This window comes from Drosophila miranda, chromosome 4 (genome assembly GCF_003369915.1).
Source record: "Drosophila miranda strain MSH22 chromosome 4, D.miranda_PacBio2.1, whole genome shotgun sequence".
NCBI lineage: Eukaryota > Metazoa > Arthropoda > Insecta > Diptera > Drosophilidae > Drosophila > Drosophila miranda.
In genome coordinates this window covers 17,388,690-17,414,455 of record NC_046677.1, presented here as the reverse complement: position 1 = coordinate 17,414,455, position 25,766 = coordinate 17,388,690, and the positions used below count along the sequence as shown (strand labels likewise).

At 42.2% G+C, this 25,766-nt stretch overlaps 1 protein-coding gene across 2 annotated transcripts; it reads right to left on the bottom strand.

Moving 5' to 3' along the window:
- Positions 1–1,666: 1,666 nt before the first annotated feature.
- LOC108161412 (ryncolin-4-like) lies at positions 1,667–2,894 on the bottom strand. 2 transcript variants are annotated; one of them, XM_017295664.2, is made up of 3 exons: positions 2,733–2,894; positions 2,065–2,675; positions 1,667–2,004 (listed from the first exon to the last, which is right to left on the bottom strand). In XM_017295664.2, the coding sequence occupies exons 1-3, from the start codon at positions 2,864–2,866 to the stop codon at positions 1,922–1,924; spliced, it is 828 nt and encodes a 275-aa protein (XP_017151153.2). In that variant the 5' UTR covers positions 2,867–2,894; the 3' UTR covers positions 1,667–1,921. The 2 variants fall into 2 exon arrangements, with proteins under 2 accessions (XP_017151153.2, XP_033250020.1); XM_033394129.1 differs by lacking the exon at positions 2,733–2,894 and having other exon boundaries at positions 1,796–2,004; positions 2,065–2,369.
- Positions 2,895–25,766: the final 22,872 nt, after the last annotated feature.

Genomic DNA, 25,766 nt, shown 5'->3' with positions numbered 1-25,766 from the left:
TTACCTAATCATTTCTGCTGACGCGGCCTAAACATACGGGCCAAATGTCTTGAAGGTTGGCTCAAACGTGTCTAAATAGGAGTCTATGGGTTGGGGAAGGTTCTACAAGGTTGACAAAGAACTAGTTCCAATCGCTGCACAGCATCTCGTAGGCAATTTGTTCAAATAAAACACACACATGACTGGGGGGGCCTACGGATGATCTGGGCTTAGGCCTGGCCAGGTAATTGTGCAGGAAAAATGGCCTCATTAGCACAACAAATGTGTGCTGTTTCCCCGGAGAAAGCCCGCCCAAAAGTAAGCCCCATCCAATGGGGGGAGGGTGGAGGGTGGATGGTGGTCTCCGGCTTAATTAAAATTGAAAGTGCCCCCCCAAAAGTCAGCGAGGGGTGTCTAACATTTTCATAAGCAAAGCAAATGAAAATTAAGCGTATTCTAAATGAAAATAGACAGCAACTTTGGGGCTGCTTTTGTTAATTCTAAACGCTGGCCATTCATAAATCATTAATATGCAAAAATGACGGGTGAAGAGGCCCCCCCCCCACCATATACACGCCCACTTGGGCAGCCAGCGAGCCAGACAGAGCCACGGGTCTCCCTCTTGTCCCTTTGTTGCTGGATCCTGAATGTGTGTCTGCCTCTGGGGTAGGGATGGGGGTGGGGGATGGGAGGCAGATAAAAACTTAAAGAATTATAACTTTGGGGCTTTTGGGCGCACAATGACCACAAAAGTAAATAAAATGCCAGCCACAAGCCGGTAAGGGAAACTGCGCAAAAAATAGCCAACAAGAGACAAGTTTTAAATATAATTTCAGCTTTTGTGCTAGTGGAACACGATATGGAGACCAGACCGGAAAAAAAAAACCCAAAAGAAAAACAGAAATAAGCGAAATGTCTCTGCGGACTGGCCGATAAGTTACTCGAAGAACAGGGCCGGCGCCCCCCCTTGGGCCCTGTCAATATTTGTTTCGCAATCAGCAAATACGTGTGCAGTCGGGCTTAGGGGCAGATCCAATGCGAGAATAAATGAAGTTTTGCTGGTCAGCAGAGGAAACGAAAATTGGCAACAAACACTAAGCACACAAGAGGGAACCAAGGCCAAAAAACTGAAGCCGGTCAATTAGTAGTTTTCAACTAGCTTTAGATCAGCTGTTTTTGGTTCAAAGATATTTATTTTGATGCCCTTTAGGGCCCTCTCTTATACCACCAGACACGCCTGAGGACTGTCATGAGCAGTGACAACTGTCATGACATCACAGCTCACAAGTCGCTTACTGCTTGACTTTTTCCGCGCTGCCATTGGGTGCCCTTCGGTCCCAATACTCCAACACTTATTCGTTGTAGACTTTTAATGCTTAGAGGACATGACAAAGTACTGGATCAACCCGTTTCCAAGTTCGGGAAACGAATCCCTCCACCCTGTTCTTGCTGTCCCTTCGGTACACTTGGGACTATGGCTCTGTGTTTCCCAAAACAATCGGTTTTCATTTCAAGGCGCTCTCCTTTTCATGCCCTCGATATTTGGTGTAACTGTGATTATTTTCCGATGATTTATCGATAACCAAATCGGGCAAAACGCTCGATAGACAACGATCTCTCTCAGCTTTTGCTAGCACATGTCCTGAGAGAGGGGAAAACATGGAACGTATATCCCCTTTTCGCCTATTCGAAGTTTGTAGTATGTTAGCTGTTTCTAGAAGGAAGGGTTTCTAAACCACATCCATAGACGTCTGTACGTCTCGTATCGTGACGCCTAGGAGTCAGAGCAACCTGCTATACAGAGACACACCTGGACTATGGCTCTTTGGTCCTATATTTGATGTATAATTTAGATATACGCGGCACATGGGCGCGCCTTAAATCGCAACGTCAGGACTGGTTGTTTCCTGTCTCCTCGGCCTTATCATCATCTGAGCGCCTTTCAGCGAGTAGTTGTGACCCTTAAACGTAGCCCAGACGATGCCCTTTCCATAGGAGTTGTCGCCATAATTTCCAGCCAGATGGCTAAGCAAAGAGATCGGTGAACGCCCTTCTTTTTGAAGCTACATATGTAAGTGTTTTTACCTGTCATGACACGAATTGTACCACCAAGCACTGGAGTAAGTGACTGCACAGTTGTCCCCATGTCGATCATTATCGCGATCCCGTGTGGTGAACTTTTGGCCCAGATGTAAGGCGAGAGCATCGCCAGCATTCCCAGAGGTAAGGCCCAGCGATTCCAGGGTAAATGCCTCTTTCTCTGATCCGATTCGAAAGTTGTCGTACATCTGGTATCGCCGCTCTCCCCATGGTCCTCCAAGAGCACGAGTAGTTCCTGGGCCTCAGCTGAGGTCATGGCGTGCAGTTTGTCGAGGCCCAGGAAGAACTCATTTTGCAGCTTGCCAAAACCGTGCTTGTAGTCATTCCAATCCCGATTGAAGTCCTCGCTGCCGTCAGTACGCCGCAGGAAGATGGTCCAGCCGCCTCCATGAGACAGCTGGTCGCAAGCCACCATAAAGGGGTGATCACTGTACGTGGGCACCACGATCGACATGATTTCGCTGCTCTGCGCTAAGATCGTGGGCTTGGCGCAGCTTTTCCCGTAAGGCATTGTCTCCGGCCCAGTTTTGGACAGGCAAGTGTCCAGTTTCTTGGCCAGATCATTCAACAACTCTCTATGGCACTCCTGCTCCACTCTGTGAATGGTTTGAATAGGATAACGAATTTTCAAGCAACCCGCGCCTAGTATTTACCGCACAGCATTTATATGATATCTCACTGAAGGAGAACTACTACGGATCGATGACATTTCGCAGACTGTTTCTGCACTCAAGCGGGAAACAATACTTGTCAATAATAATGAGAATAATATTCTGAAATGCAGCATTCTGAAGGGGCTACTGTAAAGGCAAAGTGATTCGAGTAGACTGAAGCTGGACTATATGGGAAGCTGGGACTTTCTTATCGCTACGTCCGAGTTCTGAGAGATTAATGAACCAAAATGATAAGAGAAATCATGGCAAATATATATACATATATTTATATATTCTTTATAGGTTATAGCTATAGGTTTTCTCAGGGTTCAGAGCGCCCTTTCGTAGCTTCTTCTTGTGCTGGAATTTATTTTCCTGTATTCTCATTTTTTTTTGGGTAATTCTTTTTCCTGCCTGCAGAGCCGGTCATGGCCAACATTTGCAGCTTTTGTCAGTGGCTGCATGGCAGACATCCCAATGCCACCAAAATTTAATGCCACCGCCGCCGCTGACGTGGGGAGTCTCTGGCTGCGGCTGCGTCTGAGGGTGTGTGTGGGGCAAAAGCAATAAATTTTCATGCCCACTGTCAGAGCCGAGAGCCGAGAGCGTGTTTACTTTTGTCTGACGTTGTGGGAGGGGTCCCACCCACTGCCGCTGAGTGTCATATTTCTGTGGGACACATCTTAAGGAAGGTATTCTGACTGGGTAATGGGAGTACCCATATTACTCTCTGGAAACGGAATAAACAATGCTCAGAGGAAGGAAGATCGAGTACTGCCGTGGGACACTCGGTTACCTTTGCTTCAGGCCTATGAATTTTGTGAATATCTTCTGAATATTCCACTACAACGGAGGTCATTTTTGTGTACATTTAATAGGCATTTGTCCCTGTAACCTGGGAAAGCGTATTCCTCTTTCGCTTTGGCGGCAAACAACTCGTTTCATTTTTCCTTTTTATTTCGTACGTACATTCGCAGTTATTTGCTTGCTTGTTTTTTTTTTTTTTGTTATTTAACGAGCATTTCTCTGTCCGTTTCATTTTTTGCAACTTTTGTAGCGTTTTACAGTCGTATGAATATTAAATTAAATTTTGTGCCCTCTTTCCATTCGAGTTGTGAAGGTGTGGGGGGGGGGGGGGGCGCAGGCGGAGAATGGGAATTCAAAATGGTGGACTCCGCTTGATAATGGAAACAGCAGAAGATGCCACATGTGCCATTCATCAGGGGTGGCTATCCGCTTTTAATCAAATGCAAAGTTGACCAAAGAACCCGAAAGGACAGGGCGGTAGGTGGCGAGAGGTGGCGAGAGGTGGGGTGTGGTGAGGTGAGTGGACAAGGACATTCCTGACGACGGCTGACGTCTGCAGCCTCAAGATGGCCCCCAGCCTGCTCCTGTGGCCTGCATCGGCAAATGCAAAGCAGTTAGAGCCGCTGCCTGCTGCCTGCTGGCTGCTGCCTGCTGGATGCTGACTGTGCCTGATATGGCTCACTTCAGTCATTTATCTTCTTTTACGGCTTGAAAGGGCGTGCCCGGAGACCATTCAGTACCAGAGGTGCAAGGCAGCTGCTGGGCAACGCATGAGGAGCTCATTCACACACACATACACACATACTACACATATATAAGAGCAGACGTCCACTGGCAGAAATAATAGTACTAATAATTTCCAACAAAATTTCCAAAATTCATCCCCCTCTAAGTATGAAGTTTATATGTAAAAATCTTAATTTTGTAAGAATTTTAATAACATATTCTAGCATAATGTACGTGTTAAAAATCAATATTAGCGAATCTTTTATTTTTAAAATTAAGACACGTCGATAATATTTTGTGTACAAAATTTGAAGTCTCTAGCTTTATTATTTTAATTTACGTCAAAAAAATGGGATCGCTGGCCCACTGTGCACGGGCAGAGATAATAGAGAAAATAAAAAAAAAATAAAAAATGCCGCCAAATATTTTCTACAAAATAAATTAAGAAAAAATAAAGAAAAAAAAATGAGAAATATAAATTTAAGGATCTCAAATATTCATCATTCGTTTAAAGTGAACCTCTTTCACAGCCTAAAATAATCGATTTTAATTTCTGCCATAAGAAGCATTCAAATCATAGAAGAAGTCAGTGCCCCTCTATTAAGGACTTATGAATTTATGGGATCTATGGCTACAAAACTCCATTGCGAAGATTAGTGGCTTGTTTTTCGAAGCCCAGGTGAGACCTCAGACCGTACAAGGCAACAGTGTCCCCCGACTACAGCTGCTGACTACAGAAGTGAAGGCTCCAGAAAACTAACTCCAGTTGCCTAATCATTCTAGCAAGACAGCAGCATCTTCTGGCCATCACACCACAGTTGGCCAAAGACACAGTGCTATAAAGAAGACTCCCATCCGTCAACTGGGGCTTTGAACGACGACAATCCCCTGGCAATGAAGTTTAACTACTTTTTACAAGTCTAAAAAGTTTTTTATATGAATGAATATTATTTTAATATTTAGAAACTTTATCAGAACAGCATTTATCCACAGAATAAAGAGCAAAGTTAAATCAAATCTAATTTATTTTCCCTCGGTGTAGGCCTGGACACACACGCACACGCCAACGCTCAGCGTTTGTGTGTGTGTGTGTGTGTATGACTGCACATGGCTATGGCTGTGCATATTTGAGAAATTGTGTTTGAACTCTGGCTTTGGCTTTGGTTTTCGACTTACTCCGGCCGGCATCTCAACTGCAATTGTTGTTGCGGCCGCTGAGGGAAACGCACAATCCCTCCACACACACACACACACACACACACACACACACACACACACACACACACACACACACACACACACACACACACACACACAGACACCTTGAAAAATTTGCAAAATTTTTAAGCTGTGCTGCCATTTTGACACTTGATCCTGTGTGATTCCTTGCCTGCCACTGCAATGGCCCGTAATAAACTTGACACTTCACCGGGCACGCCTCCCCCCCCTGCAGAGCCACTCCTCGCTCCTGTCAGCCCATTTGAATGTAAAGTGTTTGCTCTCTTTTAAGATATTCACACAAAACTTGACAACAAACTGCACTTTGGCTTAACAACAAAAGTCCATTGGGCCCGCACTCCCCCCCACGGCCTCCCTTATGACTGTGCCCCGCCCATAGAGTCGTGCAATTAAATGGCCTGCAATGCAATGTATAATTCGATTTCTTTGCATCTCTTTTTTTGGCCCGTGACATGTGCGCAAAAATTTGAATTCGGTTTTTGGTCAACACCGCTTTAAAAGCTTAAATGGCCAATTCGTGTTCGTGTTATGCAAATGGAAAATGGCAAATGGCGTGGGAAACGTGCCTAAAATTGCAATTAATCGAATGGCGCATAAAATATCAATAAACAGAGCTCCGGTAAATAACCATCCGGCTCTCTATAGCTCTCAAATGGGTATTTGTCGGCGGACTAGGATTCGTGGATGATCGAATGCTGGCAATTAATGGCCACCAGTTTGTGGCTCTACGGCCACGGCTGTGGCTGCATACAGCGTGGAGATAACCCGCCCGAACCCCCCAGCCCGGGAGGGGGGGAATTAGAATTAGATTCGTGCTAACCGAAATGGGGAATAATTGCTCTGCGAGTATCTGAATTTAGATATTCAAATGATTACGTCCTGGTGGTAATGGTTACGGCTATAATAAATTCTCTTCACGTTAATTCAGAGATTAATCCATCATATTTCATTTAATAGTTCGAATCATTTTTCTACACGAAATGGTAATTTGTCCCTAACATCTAAAAATCATGTTTGTATGTAATACATATTATGTATGTCGGAGATAAAGAAATAATTTTAGTATTTTCTTATAGAATAAGTAATCCATATACAATAAATATTAGTTACAACCACAGCTGGCTCGATACTTCTAGTTTAGATTCATTGTTGCTGAAAGCAATGTTGCTCTTTGAGTGAGAGAGAGTGAGAAGAAGGATCGCCTGAAAAGAGAGGAATTCACTCAATTTTGTATACAAGAAAGAGAACGTAAGGCTTGCGACTTGCTGTGCTTGACGAAATACAACAGCACGATGTGCCGCTTCATATTTACCAGGCTTCGACACATGTATACATACATATGTATGCATCTTTCTAATAAAAATATACTGTGTATACTGGTATACATGTATCCTAGCTGTTGAGCTACTGAGCTTTTTCCATAGCGTAATTAGCGATATTTGTATGTACATATGTATATAGCAAAAGTTGAGGATTGTTCAATGTTTATTGTGCCGTGTCTTTTGTGATACAGCGGCTATGAAATGACGAACGGTTCGAGTTGGATTTAAGACAAGAGCGCGTCGAGTCAGTCTAAGAGCTAACTCGATTCAAGACGGTATTGGATTGAAGAAACACTCCACGACGATGTTCTAGGTCCATCCTAAACAAGGCTAGAGCGCGGCAGATCGGGACAGCGATAGCGAAAGCAAAAGAAACAAAGAAAGACGCGAGATGAAGACGAGAGCGAGCGCTTTCGTCTCAACTGAGAGCGCTGTGATGAGAGAGAGCAGAACGAAGTTTGCTGCTGTAATGAGTAAAAGAGGAGCAAAATAAAAGAGAGCGCGTTGCTCCTTTTAAAATTTTATCATGAGCGGCCGCATAGGCTGCTGCCGTGCGTGAGAATAGATGTGTGTATATGTATAGGAGAATATTGAAGAGTGGGCATTGCAAATGACGAACAATAAGAGTGATTTACGTGCTTGCTGCACCACTGGCTGTAATCTAGGGCTCCAGCACCAGCCAATGCTGATTAAAATGGTTGTACTTAATTCCCTTTAACGAGTGGTGTCCCGACTAGGTTCAGTACTAGGCTGAGCTTTTAACACTTGAGAAGAGCCACCAAAGAAAGCGATATATGAATTTATGAAAGGTTCGACACTCAACAAGGAGGGGTTTTGGATTCTCATAATTTTTAAATAATTCTAGTATCGCAGCAGTCCTTTATTGGTTTCTTAGCAACTATTTAAAGCCTGTTTATTTTGACCTTTCGCTCTTTAAATAACACATTCCAATCAAATTTAAAAAAAATGTATCTTTTCTATTGTTTTAAATAACAAATAAACATGCCAATTGAAGGCCACTCTTTGCATAAGCAATAATCGTAATTGATATGATTCATATTATTTGATCGAAATCAATTATGGCGAAAGACATTCATTCGAATGGATAATAATAATAATTTGAAATTGTTTCAGCTCAAATAAAAATAATTCAATTGGACAATCAAAACCGCAAATGCGCAAATTGCTACGCGCTTTTTTTTTTGGTTTGTATTTTTTTTTTCACCTGGTATCAATGCCAATTTCTGTGGCACGAGGCGGCAGGCTAATGCGGCAAATTAATTACAAATGATGCTCTCAAAGGCAGCACACGCCCGGTGCCGCCCTCTCTATTCGTTTGTTGTTGCGGCCTGATTTTTAATTTATGCGCACCGCAGTTGATTTTCACATAAAATCCGATTCACAGCCTCACAAATCCACCGCAACTTAAAAGCTTAAAACGCCACGCCAGCAATGACTGCTTGGTGCGACTCCTGCTCCAGATCCTGCTCCGGGTGTCCTGGCATTGGCGCTGGGGCTGCGACTGGGCTCGGTGCCAAATCCCCGACCAAGGCTTATAAATTTTAATTAAAATGCGACGCCAGCAACAGCATCAGCAGTCTCTGCTCTGCTCTGCCTCTGCCTCAGCTGCGTGTACGAGTATTCTCGGCGCTTATTTCCGCTTACATTACAATTACATTTGCCCCTGGTCCAGTCCGACCCTGGCCTAATGCTAATACAGGTGTTGAGACCTCGCCTAATGCCTAAACCCAATGCATTTCGATGGGAAATCTGTAAGCCTCCCAGCAGAAACTATTTACGGGAGACCAAAAAAGACAGGACTGTTTTTTACGATAGTTCCAGGATAATTACGAATAAAATGAGCCACTGGCTTCACTTACTTTGCTTCGTGGCTTTTCTGTTTTCTATTCAAAAAAAAAAAACAGAATGTGATAATGAGGTGCTGGAATTTTTCACACCAAACTTCGACTGCAAAATAATACCCTACCCGAGAGGGTCTCTCTGCCCCCACTCCCACGAGAAAGTTCAATTTCAGCTTCTGGTATTCCTCTCAATTATTACTACCAGAAATGCTCGCCCACTCGACAGCTGCTGCCGGACTCGGTTTAAGTTTGGTCCTTGGCCCCGGCAGAAGAAACATTTGTTCACAATTTGGCACGGTTGGTGGCAGAGGGGGCGGCGAGGGGGGCGGCGAGGGGGTCACTGCACTAATGACGCAAATCTGCCTAAATAACAAGTTGCTGGCATTTGGTCAACAAGTGGGGGACCGGAGCTGAGGGCAAACTGCGTTGCCAACTCAGCAGCCGGCTTGCCCCCCATCAATCCCGCCAGATCGCCATTCCAGACCATCTGCCCACTAATGAGACGCAATGAAGAGGAAGAACCGGGGTCCTGGGACTTGCTCTCAAAATTGAAATTAAAATGCAAGCCCCGCTGGCCGTCGTCTCTGGGCGTTCTTCGGGGCGTGGCAGTCGGTTGAACATTGGATTTAATTAAGTGGGGGTGCGGGGGTGGGGTCTTTCACTTGAGCTTTAAAGAAAGTAACAATCAACCTTAAAGACACATTCGATTGAGAAGGTCAGAGGCGAACAGTCATATGTCTAGGAGGCTGAAGGACAAGGCCCTGTCCCCCCCCCCCCCCCCTGCGAAGGGGACCAAGGTGAGCAAGGTCGCCTGCTTGTCGACGACCCCTCCTCCGACCATGCACCACTAGCTCCTCCAAGGTGATTGGGGGGGGGGAAAGAAGAATGTGTCCCCAGTGAATATTTTTTAAGTAAAAGATAAATGAGCCTTGAGTACCGCTAAAGACGACAGTTATGCTCATATAATACCATTTTATATTTAAAGAAAAGTAAAACTTATGAGGTTAGAGTTTATTTGGAACAGAAGGACGTGGCTGTACCGACAATCAGGGAATGATTATGGCAGTGGGTTGCTGAATGTCTTACCTGTTTACCCACATACGAATTATTCTATTTTCTTCCAAGAATCGCCAGTTTTGAGGCCCTTCCTAGAGTACCCTTGTCCCGAGAAATAGTAATATCTTCAACAGTTCTGGATGGGCTGGACGTGCTGCTCGGGTCTACATGTGGGACTTCCTTCTGTCCTGCATCTAGTGGAAGGGTAAAAGCATTGTTGGAGGGGCAAGGGCTGCGATTCAAACCCAAGGCCACGCAAAGAACGCCTTTTTTCCGGAAGTCCCAGTGCCATGGCGTGTACGACTCTCGGGAGAAGGAGGAAGCAGAGGCGCAACCATGATGCCTAATCCTCTGACAGAATGGAATCAATACTCAAACGACGTGGGAAACGGGAGCGCCTGGCACCTCCTCCTATGGATCCCAAGGGAAATGGGCACTGCCAGTGATAATTGTCGCCACGAATAGAGAGGAGCAGTCGGCTCAGTCAATCAAACACCTCCAACAATGACACCGCACTTGGCCGAAAGTTTCCGGTCCAGAAGCCGTTTCACCCGTTTCCCAGCTGGAGCTGGAGCTGCCGCCAACTTTGCTGGGCCCCCCCCTTATGCTTTTGAGACACAAATTGTTGAGTTTCGCCAGCAAATTGCACAGCTGGCTGCGTTCGACTCCTGCGGGAGATTGGCGGGGCAGCTGGAAACTTTTAGGAACTTTTTTTGCACCCCTCTCGTAGTCGTACTTTATATGAATGCGCTTGAAGCACTGACAAGAGTTTCATTTAGTTTTTGTGGCCATAAAAAGAATTCCCGCTCTTTTAATATTAATGAAATCTTTTGCCAAAGCCCCAAAAAGGAGACTCCAGTGTGCCCCCCACACACACACACACACACACACACACACACACACACACACACACACACACACAAATTGCTGTTGAACTTCTAAAGTTGTAACTCTAATTGAATATGTGGATGTGGATGCATTCAGTCCTGTTTCAGTTCTCCTCTAAAACTTTCAATGGGCGATACGAAGTTTTGAATGCGCCTCATCATGCCACAGCAAGGGGCTTAAGTTATCACAGAACACAGGACTGGGCCATGGAGCAAACCGAAAGACCAAAAGACGAGTGTCTCGGTTCAATGGGTGTATTCTGTGGGTTCAAAGCATTTTGCAGATGATTACAACAGATTTGCATTTCCCATTCAAGGCGGTAATCGGATGAAAACAGATCGTTCTGATCGAGAGGGAGTCTGTAATAGAAAACGGGTTGGATGTGGCACCTATTCCATGATTTTCAGCCCATGATCTTATGGTCTCCCGTAGATGTGGAATCTTTCAATTATAGACAGCGCTGGTTGCTGTTTTGTGTATCGCTCTCCTCTATGCCAGTTTTTGCATCTAATTTTCTGACTAAACTAATTTTATGTCGTGTGCATGACCAAAACAAGCATTGATGATGTCCTGCTGGCAGCGTAGTAGCCCAATTATGGGAGGAGTGAGTGATACGTGGAGGGAGAGAGCGCAGGTGCCTCCTCAAGCACCAAACGCAAGCGAAAACTCACCCTTAAACTGCTAAGCCACACAGGAAGAGAGAGAGTGTGCTCTCAGACACCGAAACCTGGGGAGTTTTGGACTTATTCCTACTGAGAATCGATTAGATAAACTAATGGTTGATAATTCTGCATTACCACTTTTTCAGGTGGCGAAAGAGGTCCTGCAAAAACGGCCAGGTCCACGCCGTCGTCCACCCTAGACATAATCCGAATATGTGGCAGAAGAGAGAGTACAACCCACACTTTAAACAAAGCTTAGTAGGACTATTGCTAGGTTTTTCCACACCTGGCCGCCACGACTGGCAGGACTCCTTTGCTCCAGCTTCCATCAAAAACGCATTTAATTTGAATAATTAATGTTTCTTTAATAAGGCTCGCACCGCAGGTGGTTTTGCCGGCTGCAGTTGCGGCTTAAAGTGTTATTTAAATGTTGAAATTCTCAATGTTTGATCAAAGTTGGGCTGGCGGGCAGGCAGGCACTCGAAAAGTCAACAAACTAACTAAATACTCGTGCACTCCTCCTGTTGTGAAGTAGTTTCGGGTGTTGTTGAGGGCAAACAACAGAAGCAGCAGCAGCAGCAACTTCTCATTATGCTAATTAAGTACAAAAGTTGAAAACTGAAACTAAGAAAACATAAATTAACGCATGCGACAAATGCGACAGGAAGGAGGGCTAGAGGAAGCGGAAGTCAGCGTGTTGCCATTTTGATTTGCACGGGCATCAACGGACAGCAGGACAGCTGAGTATCCTTTGATTAAAGCGGCAAAAGGCGAAAGGAGAAATTAATTAAAAAGGTGGCCCAGGCAGCAGGACAGCAGTCAAAGGGCATCATGCAGCGGAATGCGAAAGAAATGATCCCAACGCGTGACTGAATTGTAAAACAAATCCCAAAAGGCCAGTGCCACATAGTCAGGCATTCCCTGACGCAAGAATATTTAATGCCTTCGGTAATAAAAGCGGATTCCAAAACACTAATCTTGTTTGGAGGCAATCAAATTTGTAGAGAACCTAGCAGGCTTTCCCCCAAAAAATGTGAAGAATTTCGGTCCTTGAGAGGCAATCCATTGCATGCATTTCCCAGGCCTACACCGAGGATTATTCCTTATTATTTCCAAAGAAAGAAAGAATCAATTTGACCTCAATACATCCACCCCTTCTACCCCCCTCCACGGGGTGACTACAAGTTAAGACTTGGAGCCAAACTTTTAAATTACTCAACGGGCACTTTCAATAATGGGGCCCCACTCTCCCCCCCTTGTACCTGGCCCTGGCAAAACTTTTACCAACTGCCTCGCAAAAATGTACTCCTTCAGTCGACATTGACTTGCCCCTCTTCATGGGAGGATGGGGCGGGGGGTAGAGCCGTGTTCCGTCCCGCTTTCGACACAAGTTGTGTTAAAGTTTTTCCGCCCGCGGGACGCAGGGGGCTGCGAGGAAGGACGCTGGGCAGGATGTCTATTTCCGCCGCTGGCATAAAAATAACAATCGACTTGCAGTTTGAATACGTCAGAGCGATGGCGAAACTTTTAGCTGTTCCGCTGCTCCATTGCCCCATGTTCTATGAGCTCCCCCTGCTTTACCTCCCTTTTTTGTTATTTTCATAAGACGGCGGCATTAAGTGGATTTTTAAGTGGAAGCAGCAAAAGTGGCCACGGGCCACGGGTCTGGATTAGGCCTCTGCCCCGTCCCATGCGGCACAATTACAGGCGCGTTTACGGCCCCTCGGCAAAGCATTTGACTTTCGTCGCATTGCCCCATCTAGTGGCAGTTGTCAGGTCGGACTCCACCATTGACATGTACAGCACGTGCCAATGGCTGTGGATTGGGCGCTGGGCTGGTCTTCGTTTTAGTGCTTCCAGGAAGCCATATGTGATGCCCTGCTATGCTCTGTAGGATATTCTGTTCGATATTGAAAGATGAGATCTGTGGGGAAATTGACTTCTTCTCAAAGTCAGACATGAAAGCCGCTGGGAGGGTGGCTTTGTCGTGAGTCACGACACGGTATTGCGGCACACGTAAAGCACATTCATGGCCTGCACCTAATTGGAGGGTCCTTCTTCGGGTAGGCCTCGCTCCTGATCGCCTATTTATGCGTGAAATTAGCTCTTATGATGATTAATTGGTTCTATGGAATACTTAGGAGTCATACTCTTTCAGGCCTGGGCATCAGGCCTTGGCTCAGGGCCACAGTTCTTGTATTACTCTGTTATTTAGAAGAATTTCCCAGCTCTTCAAAGGTATAGAAATATGTACCATATAAATTACTCTATCAACAAGCTATGGCAAGTTCTCCGACAAAATTCAAGATTGTAGAAACTATCGCCTAAACTATTCATTAAAGTAGATTCGACTTTTGATAGCACAAGTGTCAAAGGAAAGCAGAGGGTACAAATAATTGTAATTAAGGCAAAGTCCACGGAAGGATTCATGGTCAGAGTGGAAGATGAAGAGGAAGGCAATGCCTAGTCGGGCCTATACCTTGAGGCCAGGGGATGCCACCTCACCAGAGAGACGTTTATAGAGAATTACCCATGTTTAGTTTTCAAGCTATTTGACAGACAATTTTGTGATATTTTGCATCTAATAGCCCTCCAAGAGTATCAATGTCTCCTCTGAAACACCCATCAAACCCCTCAACTACTGGATGCCATGGCAGGCAGATCCTAGGGCTCTCAAGAGAGTGGCTGCCGAATATTCCAAGAAAGAAGATGTCTGCTTTATTTTGTGTGTTTAAATTCAATGAAAATTTCCATTGAATATTAAAATGAAAATAAAAATGTTCAATATATATCTGTTTCCTCTACTAGAAGCCCTTCTTTTGGAACAAATTTTCTGTTTCCTAAAGCCTTCACGACCTTCAATTCCCCCACCTTCCTTATTCCTGTGCGTGCGGCCTGCTCGTTTCTCAGCATTTTGTTGCTGTTTTGGTAAGCCCCAATAAATTTGCATAAACTGTGACCAATTCTAGACCTCATTGGGGCTCCTCAGGCGATTGCCCAGGAACAGAAATCGCACTTCTGTCTGGTCAGTGCGCACCATTGGTTGAAGGTCCATCAATACCCCCCCCCTACCCTACCCCCTATTCCCCTACTCGTGAGAGTTACTGCAGTTTGCTGTAGGTTCGATTTGGTTTTGGTTTTGGTTTGTGATTGCCTCAAATTAACCGACCATTTTGTGCACCCTTCTCGTGTGTGGGGGGGCAATTGCCGTTCAACCGTTGCTTGCCTTCAACCGCCCTGAGTGCCGCCTCCCGACAACTGCTGTTGTCGACCAGTCGTCAGTCACTCAATCACTCAATCAGGCATTCAATCAAGCAATTTTCATACAAACACTCGCCCATACAAAAGTTGTGGCCCCTAAACTTTGATTTGCAATTTTGACACGCCGCTTAAATTGGAATTTTTTCTGCTTCCAGCTGCGTGAATGGAATGGAAGAGACGCTGGAACGAACTGGCAGAGATGTGGGGTGGAACTAGTTCTAAAAGGATCTGCTAGTTGAGGGGTTTCATGGGTGTTTCAGAGAAGATTTGAGGGCTATCGGATGTAAAGCAATGCCATGAGATGTCCAGAAGTTCTACTAACAAAATGGCCTGCAAATCGTTACTAGATAGGGATTATTCTCTATATAGTACACAGGTTAATTTACTTTATTTACAATGCCATAAAGCAGCCCCCATTTCTTCAACTTCCCTGCAACCTTTGGCCGTCTTGGCCTTTGAACTAGCTCTTGGCTTAACCCACAAACTCCAACTCCAACGCCAAAAAGCAGTTATGCACCGCTGATTCGCTTTTAAGTGACGCTTCTATGCGGACCAACGTCCAACGGCGAAACTCGCGGCAACAAAAGGTTTGTTTTTTGTTTTGTTCGCAGAGGGGATGCGGAAGGGTCCGCCCCCCCCTTTACAGCTTACAGCTCAAAGGATTTGCTGAAGAGATGTAAAGAGAGAGAGAGAGAGAGAGGGAGAGGAGGAGCCCTGGGGCGGTGTTGCAGGGCGGACAGAGACACAGAACATCGGCGGCACCATCGCCTGCATCGCTGTTGCAATCAGCTTAACAGTAACTAGAAAATAAATTGCATTCGATTCCGTTGTTTTTTCTGCCGTGCTGTGTTTTTGCCGCTTTGATTTTTTCCTTCTGGCCTTATCTGCCGGCTCGATGGGCGGGCCCGGGCCTGGGCCTGGGACTGGGCCTTGGCCAAATGCGTGATTGGCCAGTGCGGAAAACAGAGGCAAACAAAGGCGAAGCAGAACAGCAAGCTAAGTGAAAAATGCGCTTTGGCTAACACAACACAAAAAATGCACGAATATACCGAGCCACGAACTTTGAAGACCCTTTCCAGAAGGATTTGGGGATTTGGAGACGTTGAGATTCAATTTGGCAGAGTTTTTTTATGAACTTTTAAATTATTATTATTATTCTGATTTTGTATTATTTCAATTTTATTATTTATTCAAATTATTATTATTTTATTAATTTTTTTTAAATATTTTTTTTTTATTATTATATAATATTTGTTTTTATTACTTTATTATTATTATTATTATTTTATTAGCATTATTATTATTATTATTTTATTATCATTATTATTACTATTATTTTATTATCATTATTATTTTTTTTTAAATTATTATTATTTTTTTCTGTTATATTATTATTATTATTTTATTAACATTATTATTATCATTAGTATTATTTTATCATCATTATTATTATCATTATTTTATTATTATTTTTTTATATTATTTTTATTATTATTATTACTATTATTACAAGGCCTTGAGAAACTGTATCTTAAGGATTTTAATGAAGTTTTGGTCCGTCCATTTGTACATATTCCATCTTGGATTAAATTTAATATTCTATATTTTAAAAAAAAATTTTAATTTAATGGCGCTATCCTTAAACCGAATCTTGACCAGTTTTCCCATAAGATCCCCATTTAAGACATTAAATATTAAGAACCAAACCTTTTTCCAAGTCATTTCCATCATATTGATGCGAAATGATATCCCTTATGTCCCTCGTATTTTGTACTAAAAATATACACAAACCAGAATCCCGGAGGCATCTTTAAACGCCTCCCCAAAGTCGCGATGCCCCTCTGCCAGAGTACAGAAAAATAGGAAATGCAGAAATGCGGCCAGAGTGCAGGGAGAGAGCTCTGTTCTTGTTTTTGTTTTCGTTTTCGCAGGCTTTTAATGCGATTTTTTTCTGTGGCACCACCACCCGATCAGAAGGTACGGATTGGCGGGGGGGAGGGGTTGCTGTGATTTTACCCGGCTTCGGCGGCTAACAAATGTAGCCGCATTAAATAATGCCAGAAAGTATTTTTTAATTGAATTCTGAGCTCGTTTCCGACTGCCTTGGCCGCCCTTAGAGCATTTATCACGCCGGACAGTTATTGATATTGACGATGGCGGGGCCGTTGTCTTGTGGCCACCATAATTATCACAATTGAGCAATAAATTATTTACGCTGCAAGCTGTTCGGGCTCCGACTCAAGTTGGATAAACTTCACCTGCAAGGTTTCTCTCTGGGCGAAGAAGGGCGGAATGGACATCCAGTAACGGAATAAACAGCTGCTTTGAACAGATGTTCCAGCATCTGTATTTTTTTGTACTTAGATAAAGATAGTTTTAAGGCAATTCTTTGAAGTGGTAACAAAAGTACAGAGCTAGGCACTATTTTGTGGCTATTATTATATTCCAAAAACGGAATAAACAGCTGCTTGGAGCATATGTTCTAGCATTTTTATTTTTTTATATTTATAAAGTCATTTTTTTTTTTTAATGTAGGAACTAGACACTATTTTGTGGCTTTTATTATATGTAAAAAACAAATTATTAATTTTGGGCACTCAATAATTGTTTTGAGTTTAAGTTGGATCTTCTTTCTATAAAACCCATTAAAATACCTTTAGATCTTATAGAGATTATACTCTTATAGAGTATAGACATATCTCTCTATATATCTACGCCCGAAATTGTATATTACTCGATAGAAATGACCGACCCGTTAATTCATAGTAAAATCCCGATGTATGGAGGGTATTTTTTAGTTTTATTTTTATTTTATACAAAGGTGTTCAATAAGCTTTGCGGTTCGATAAGAGAGGGCTTTACGACTACCCTAATTTTTTGTTGTTGAGTTAGTACATCTTTTATATGAACGTGTGTGAAATTTTATTTCAATCTGTTAATTCATTCTTTTTTTTTTTAAATCATTTAGTATCGATGTCTCATAGAACTTTTTTATAATGTAAAAAATCAAGTATCGTGCAGTGACTTATTTTTTTTTTTTTTTTTTTTTTTTTTTTTTTTTTTTTAGTTTTAAAAGTATCTGAAATTTCCCTTATGAATATAGAATAAACAATTTATTGAAAGGACCTTGAGTCATGGGATTTATTTACATTAAGGTAACTAGCACTTGAAGCTTTATATTTTCCTTCTATTAAAATTTAAAATTAATCCTAGAATTACTCCGAACTTAACAAATATTTTCACGAATCATTTGCCACAAAAGCAGTCCATATATAGTGCCCCACCATTAATCATCGCTGAAGTGAATTTAAGGGACCTTTTTCGCAGCAATTAAGACTTCATAAAAACTGGCAACCAGCGATATACTGGACCCGCCACACCTGACACTTTGGCCCTGTTTCCAACGAGACACTTGGGAGTATTTGTGGGCCATTTTGGATACGGAAGTGCTTGGCAATTTGTTAAAATATCATTGTCTCTTTGTTTTTGCGGGGGAGTGCCATTAAAATCAGAACGGGAGTGTCCAAAAGAATAAATCACATTTTATTGCCTAAGCGACAATGGCCGCAGAAATCAAAACAAAGTTTAATTTTCGTATGGAATGAATAAATTCAAGGCTACAAGTGTGGCCTGATTTATGCGAGAGACAGAGATAGAGACGGGCATCTCCCGAGTGGGACAGCGCTGCGTATGAGTTATTTTAATTACAATAATGGCCTGTCAATTACGAGCACCAGCGACTGACACGGTGTCACATTCCGGTCGCAGCGACATCCTTCTTTCATGCTCTAATTAATTGCGAACCGAAAATAACATTTATTTTCGGTTATATTAAATAACACGTTGAATAAAAACCAAAACGAATTCCAAGTTAACACAATTAATTAAGAGTCATTTGCCATTGTTGGTCGTTGTAACACATTTACAATATATTAATTACACGAGGCATAAACTAATTAAAGCAATCCACGGGCACACATCCGCATTCAGGGCAACACTCTGAGAAAATCTGTCCTTAAATGGCTTCCAAAAACCATCGAATATTCCACAATTTCGTATATTATTCCTTTTTGCAGTACAATTATATTTATAAATAAAAAGAGTGGGTTTTTCTGTGTGTATCTGGGCTTGCGGTGGAGGCGTGACGGTGCTACAGGCTGCAAGTTTTTAAGCCCTATTTGTTAACTTTAATGCTTGCAGCTACTGAAAGGCAACACCAGCGCCTTGTAGATGCGATACACGATATATATATGGGGGGGTTTGTGGGTGTGGGTGTGGGCTGTGGGCTGTTGTCTGTTGTGTGGCACAAATGAAGTGCGCTTGGCCTGGCCGCAAAAGGCGAAGGAGGCATAATTGCCAGCTGGCCTGTGGAATGAAGCGTAGATTAGAGGGTGTCTGTGTGTGTGTGTGTGTGTGTTGTCTGATGGGGGCGGACCGAGTGCGTGGGGCACCTTCCCACAAGAAGTGCAAAAAGGTACACGGGACTTGGAAAGATTTGTCTGGCATGCGATATTCAATTAGACAGGCCGCAGGGCGATTATCCTAATGGGCACATTTATGGCAGAAAAGGAGGGTTTATTGGTGTGGTTTTAAACTTTAATGGAAAAGCGGTAAATGATACAAAAACTTATACATTTAAATGTAAAAAGGTAGATGCGAAAGTTCGCGATTTCCTCCATTTGTCATGAGCCGTTCTTAAACATTTTATTGAATCGTTTAAAAAAGGGATACGTCCCGTATCAAATCGAATTATTGTGAAACTAATATCCTTTTATTCCTTGAATCAATTTGTTTTTGAATATAGTAAAAAAGTTGGATATTACCCCGCATGGATTACCCTCCATTACCCCATTACCGGATATGGATTCCATTCATTCCATGGATTCATTTATCCTTGAACTTTCCTTTACCTTCTTTTACTTTTATCTCTCTCTCTCTCTCCGATTCTATCCACTTCCTTTGAGATCTTGTATCTATGGATTCCATGATAGTATTTGTATAGTTATCCTTGAACTTTCCTTTAACTTCTTTCATTTATCTCTCTCTCTTCGATTCTACTTCTTTTGAGGTCTTGCATCTAATCGTTTTAAAATGAAAATCACGTCTCCTATGCCCCAATCAAGGTGACGATGTCAACTTTATTAGGCATAAGCCACATGAGTCCCTTTGCCAATGCCAATGCCACACCCCGAATGAGTTAGGGAGTCCTACCTGCCGCACACCTTGCAATTTTCCCTCAATCAATCTGACAGCTGCTTAAAGTTTTCCCAGCTTTTACTCCATTCCGAGTACACATAGGCATACCCTTTAGGTGTGCAAGTGGGAGAGGAAGCATTTTTGAGCCTAGAAGTATAGGCATTCATTCAAAAACAGAGCCAATCACAAGTGGATAGAGCCATGACCATCTGTCTGTCGGTCTGTCTATGAAAATGAGTCTTCTAATCGGAAAAAGCAAATCAAAACTCCTCCCTTCCGATATAAACAGAGTTCCTTATTTGTTGGGCTTTCTGATTGAAGCTATGAGAGCCCCAACATGAACGCTTATGGGTCGTAACCTCTAAGAATTTTCTACTAGTTTCACTGTTTTTTTTGTACTATTATTAAAGAAACAAAGCAGGTAATTGTACCAACAATATATTGGATCTTAGACATATATGTACGCACCTCTGAGAGCTGCATCTTCATCCTGGGATGTTCTGGCATGGCATCTATGCAGGGAACCACCTGAAGTGCTAAAGATCTTAATAGCCTCTGAAATGATAAGATAAAAAAGCAAATATTTGCATTAAGAGTGTAAATATTTCTAAAGAAAATCCATAGTTTTCAGGACCAAGCGAACCAAAAGCGACTCAAAATCATAATCGGAATTCGATTTGTTTTCTTGAGATACCTAAAATTATTGTATTTTTGTAAATCGAATCATCCAATGGGTGGGTGGAGTATCTTCTTTTTCTTAAGAAATGAAGTATATTTTAATATATTTGTGCTATACATTACTGCCGTAGTAGAGCAATGCATCTCCAAGGGTATTTAAACATTCGACTACAAAAGCCACCCATAGCCTCCCATTCTGTATCCGGTTTATTTAATATTTGCTCTGCTTTGAAGCCCCACCAGTGGGGGGGGGTTGGGGTGGTGGTGTGCTTAAGAGTGCGTGTGCTTTGGGGTTGTTTATTTTTACTGTCAGTTGTCAATTATTTTTATTGGCAGGTATTATTTTGTGTACACATTTGTATGCAAATTGTCAAGCACACGCGAGGAGAGACAGAGAGAAGAGAGAGCTTTTGGCATTTATAAATTTGCGGCATTAAAGTTATGTCTGCATGTGTGTGTTTGTGTGGTTGTGGGGCTTCCGTGTGGGTTTTATCCGTGTATTTGTGTGCCTTGTGGGCGCGTCTAAACTTGCATGTCATTGCCGCTTAATTTGTTTGCTCGGTTTTGCTGTTTGCTGTTTTTGTGTTGGCGGCACACAGATTTTGTGGTTGCATGCACAGTGGGCGGGCGGGGGTAGGGAGGGCGTTCGCCTCAGCGGGTGGGCGGGTCAGATTTGAAAACTTTTTGTCGCCCTCATACGAGCACAAGTCAGCCTTTTGCTGTCCATCTCTTGCCAGTCAATGGCGACTTCATTAATGCCGAGGCTCATTCATCCCTTGAGTGGCAGCTGCAGGCTTTCGGTTGATTCCGACTGTCGACTGGGGGCCCACAATGCGCCCTGCATATCCCCAATCACAGCAAGAGGGATTCCACGCACATCCCTACCCCCAGCCGGCATCGATGCTCGATTGCCGGCGGCAAACAATTTGCAATGCAACAGGAAACAATTGAATTTGCATAAAACACATGACCAACGTCAGTTCGGCACTCACTCACTCGATGGGGCCCGGGAGCCGGCTCCATGGACTCCTTTTGCCTGCCTCGAGGCGTGGAGGGATAGCAGCATTGACGGCTCGGCTAGGATTTGCAATGCGATGCCTAATGGCTTCTTAATGATCCGCTCGATGCCCTCAAACTTGAAAAGGTCAGCGCTTGAGCCAGCCAGAGCAGCTGCTTCTAATGTTGATTGCTCGCACAGTGGCACAATGGCAATGGGATTGAAATATAGCCAATCCAGCAGGAACAAAATCGGTTTTTATTAAAAAGATGTAGACAAAATTATATCATTTTTAAGCAACAAATATTTAATTTTGTATAATAAATTAATATAAAAAAGGTTATTTAAAGAATAAAAATCAATTTTTTTGATAAAAGACACTTTCAAAAAAACCAAAAAAATATATAAGTATATATACATATAATTAATTATTCAAATAATTAAAAAATTTTACTGTACAGATATCCCGGATATCCCATTAAAGTGACAAAAGTTGACTTTTTTTAGTTTATTTTTTTTTTTATTATTTATTTTATTATTTTATTTTATTTATATTTTTGTTTTATTTTATTTAATTTTGTTTTTAACGGCATCAAATATTTTTTTGGTATTTAAATAAAGACGAATATTAAAATATGTGTCTTTAACAAAAACAGTTTTTTAGCCTTTTTTTTTGTTTCTGGAAGAATTCTGGAAATTTTTAAATTCCGCATTTCAAAAATGGTGCTTCTTTCCTGCTAGATTGGCCACTGTGAGTGGGGGCGAACAAATTCCCCAAATGACATCAGATTAATGGTTAAACAAACATTTGGTAAAATATAATATTCAACACGAAATTATGCTTCATTTGATACCTGATTCCCAGGTTTCTTACGCCCCTTCTGAGAGAGCCTAATGGGAGTCAAATTGTACCTTTATTCCTTTATTCTGGCTCTGAGATCCAAGTGTGCGCCTGGTTCAAATCAGCTATGGATTCAGCAAAAGGAATATACATACATATGATTAGGTACTTCTCTCCCAGAGTATACTTATAAAGCCATTAATCAAACTTGATAAAGCAAATATTCTCGAACAATTTCCAGCCACACCCAACCCACGGTGCGCGATTTGGGGGCCACTGGTATCGGTTTTTTTCGCCTTTCTTTATTCAATAATATTTTGCAGTCACGCACGACTCGCGTACTCCCCCCTTTACACACCCCCCTGATGGCATTTTCATTATTTGTACATAAAAACGATTTTACCGATTTACTTTCAACTTTTTTTGGCCGCCGGCTATTCAAATGCAAATTGCAAATTGTCTGTCGTCGAATTAAATTACATCAAAAGTCAAAGAGGAGCCCAGGCCATAAAAAAATTGCCTACAAAGTGAAAATTTTCTACGAGCTACCCCTCCCAGGTTTTTGGGGGGGATCCAGTAACTGAATTACTGGTCAATGTCCAAGCTCTTGAAATGTGATTTGAAGATCGTTAGATATATTTCGAATAAATAGAATTAAAAAGGAATTTAATTCCAGTTTCTGTTAACTGCAAGGAATTCCTGATATACACCCATTCTTGCATTAAAATTTGAATAGCTATTTATTTGTAAAGAATTGAAAAAAAGTTGATATGCAACAGCCTTGGTTATTTCTTAAATTGTAATTAATTTTTCATCAAAAAAAACTGCAGCTCTTGCCACAAGACTATCAAATGCGAAGTGCCACCAAAAATGCATAGCAATTTCTAGAAATTTCGAAATCCACGAACAATGATCAAATTTTTTTCGAATAAGATTCCAACTTTGATAAGAAAAATATTTTCGACAACTAATACATGCACAATAGTGAATAAAATAGATTGTCGAGAAAAAAATGTTGCGTCTAACCTATGACGCGTAGGAAGAAGAAGTGTTCCTATCCCAAATATTCACATTTCTCCCAGTGTAGGCGTCAGCGTTTTTATTCCCATATGAGCAGCGCGTGGAAAGAAATCCCAATCTGATTGGAGCTCGAGGCTCGAAGACTTTCCCAAGAGACCTGAGCGGCTAATTAGCATTTTCGACCGTGTCCGTGGGCGTGGCCGTGGGCCGTAGTCCCTGTGTGGCGTGTGCCTTGCGTTATGATTTATGCGAGTTGGCTTTTAATGAAATATGTTTCCTCCCGGAGAGTGCGAGTGGGAGTGTGTGATAAGAAAATATGCTTAGCGTTTTGTCGGAGCTAAATGGCGTCCTTTGGCACAAAAGTTAATGTTCTGTAACGACTCTGAAAGGGGTTTTGGGGCTCTCGCTTTCTGTGTGCGGCCCATTTAACACTATAAAATTATTATCGTGCATATTTGAAGGCCTACCAAAAGGAAAAAAGAAAGAAATAAATTCCCTGCGCCCAAGAAAAGGTCGAAAAAAGGAGGAGGGAAAAAAACATTAGCATAAACTCGGGCCAGGGGTAAGGGCGGGTCCGCCTGCCTGCTTATCAAGTTGTCGCCGCAATAAAAACGTTTAGTAATTATCAAGGAGTATAAAAAATAAATATAAATAAAAGTCGGGTCTCAATGTGCGAGCATTTCGATAAGCGGAAGGAAGTTTCTGTGCGCGGACCACACACGCATACACTCCGCGGCAGGTGAATAGGGCAACAAATGGGGGGAGAGTTTAGAGAGAAATAATTTAAAAATTAATAATAATAATAAATAACAATTATAATAAATAAGAATAATAATACATAATAATACTAAATAATAATAATAAATAATAATAATAAATAATAATAATAATAAATAAAAATAATAATTTAGAGAAATATGCATAGTGTTGATCAATGGGGAAAGAAGTACATATATGGGCATTTCTGTGGAAATGGCAACCGAGGCCAAAAAAAAAGTCAATAAAAACATATTTCCATATACTTTTGAGCCACTATTTTTTGCTAAAATTTATTGAAGCTTAGCTTATTTAACCAATTGGCATATAATTTTATTAGCTTTGATCTGAAAACCTATTGAAATAAGCAAATGTTCGCTTTTTCGGTAGTTTTGGTATTTTTATGGATATTAGAAGAATGTGAAATATTTTGGTAGATCTGTAGATAATTTAATACTGAGTTTTACAAGAGTATACGCAGCGATTGGGATCTCCAACATCATTAAAAATTGCTGAAAAATATAGTCTTTATTATATTTTCATTTTTGAAATATTTCCCTCACTTCAACTACCCGTCCTTCCCATGAGATGCCCATCGTGTCTCACCAATCTTCCCCTTAGCTATACCGCCCAGTGGGGCAACCATGGCACTATAGGCCTTTATTAGCTCCCCTATTGATTCCCTATCTGATTTATACGGCATCCCTAGTGCTTATAAATAATCCATAAATGCACGGCCCTTCTAGAAGAATTCCATATACACTGCCGATCAATGGAATAGACTCAAAGCATTTTTTATAAGAAAATGCATTTAAAAAAAAAATGTATACGGCCACTGAAAGAGATGTAGATCGATGCTGGATCATTACGAATGGCGTATCGCGAAGAAAAAGTCGGGTGGGAAGAATAAATAGCTAATAACATAAATAAAAACCTTGATTCACTCCCAAATATACATGCTTTAGAGGGTCGAAGCTTCTACTGTATAGAACCTATCGGAGCGGAAAGACGGAACAATGATGTCGTAGCCACGTATCCCGTAGTGTATATATAAGAGCATGTATGTCTGTAATATAGTTATCAAAACTGCCGTTACGAGCCTGTCAGGGCATAGTATATGTTGCGTGTGTGTGTGTGTGTCAACACGCAAGTTTCTCTTCGTGCTCGCCAAGAAACTCTTTCCATAAGTTCGAACGACAAAATTGTGGGGGATTTCAGCGAAAGGGTACGACAAGCGGAAGCCCAGCAAAGAGAACTTTTCAAAATTGTCTGAAATGGAAAAGTTGTCAAGGGTTGATGGCCTCACTCACTCACACACACACGCACACACACGCAGCACACACATACTCACACACGCCTACAATTGCCAGGAGGTGTTCGATTTTCTTGTTAGCGGCAGGTTTTTCAAATTGCCAAGCGACAATATCCATCCGTACAAAAAGGAGTGCCGTGGAGTGGAGTGGAGTGGAGTGGAGTGGCGCAGGAAGTGCTTGTAAGGAGAAAGGCGGGGCAGAACGAGTCCTGTCTGACACCTCAGGCCTCTAAACGATCCAATCGAGTGCAATTTCGGAATATTATTACGTATACGTAATGTGTGCTTTCACGTGGCTGGCGGAAAGAGTTGACAACTTTATGGTCGCTTGAATTTCCTAATGAGTTTTCTGGCTGAAGCCTTGCCTGGCTCTGATAGGTCTTCAAAATTATGGCTGGTAATTTCGCATTA

What these genes read in the sequence shown, in the direction of transcription:
- LOC108161412 (XM_017295664.2), bottom strand. Translation starts at nt 2,866, where the DNA reads ATGCTGCATTTCAGAATATTATTCTCATTATTATTGACAAGTATTGTT. An exon ending in TATCATATAAATGCTGTGCG is followed by an intron (nt 2,676 to 2,732) that starts GTAAATACTAGG and finishes AACCATTCACAG; the next exon opens with AGTGGAGCAGGAGTGCCATA. An exon ending in TACAATTCGTGTCATGACAG is followed by an intron (nt 2,005 to 2,064) that starts GTAAAAACACTT and finishes CTCTTTGCTTAG; the next exon opens with CCATCTGGCTGGAAATTATG.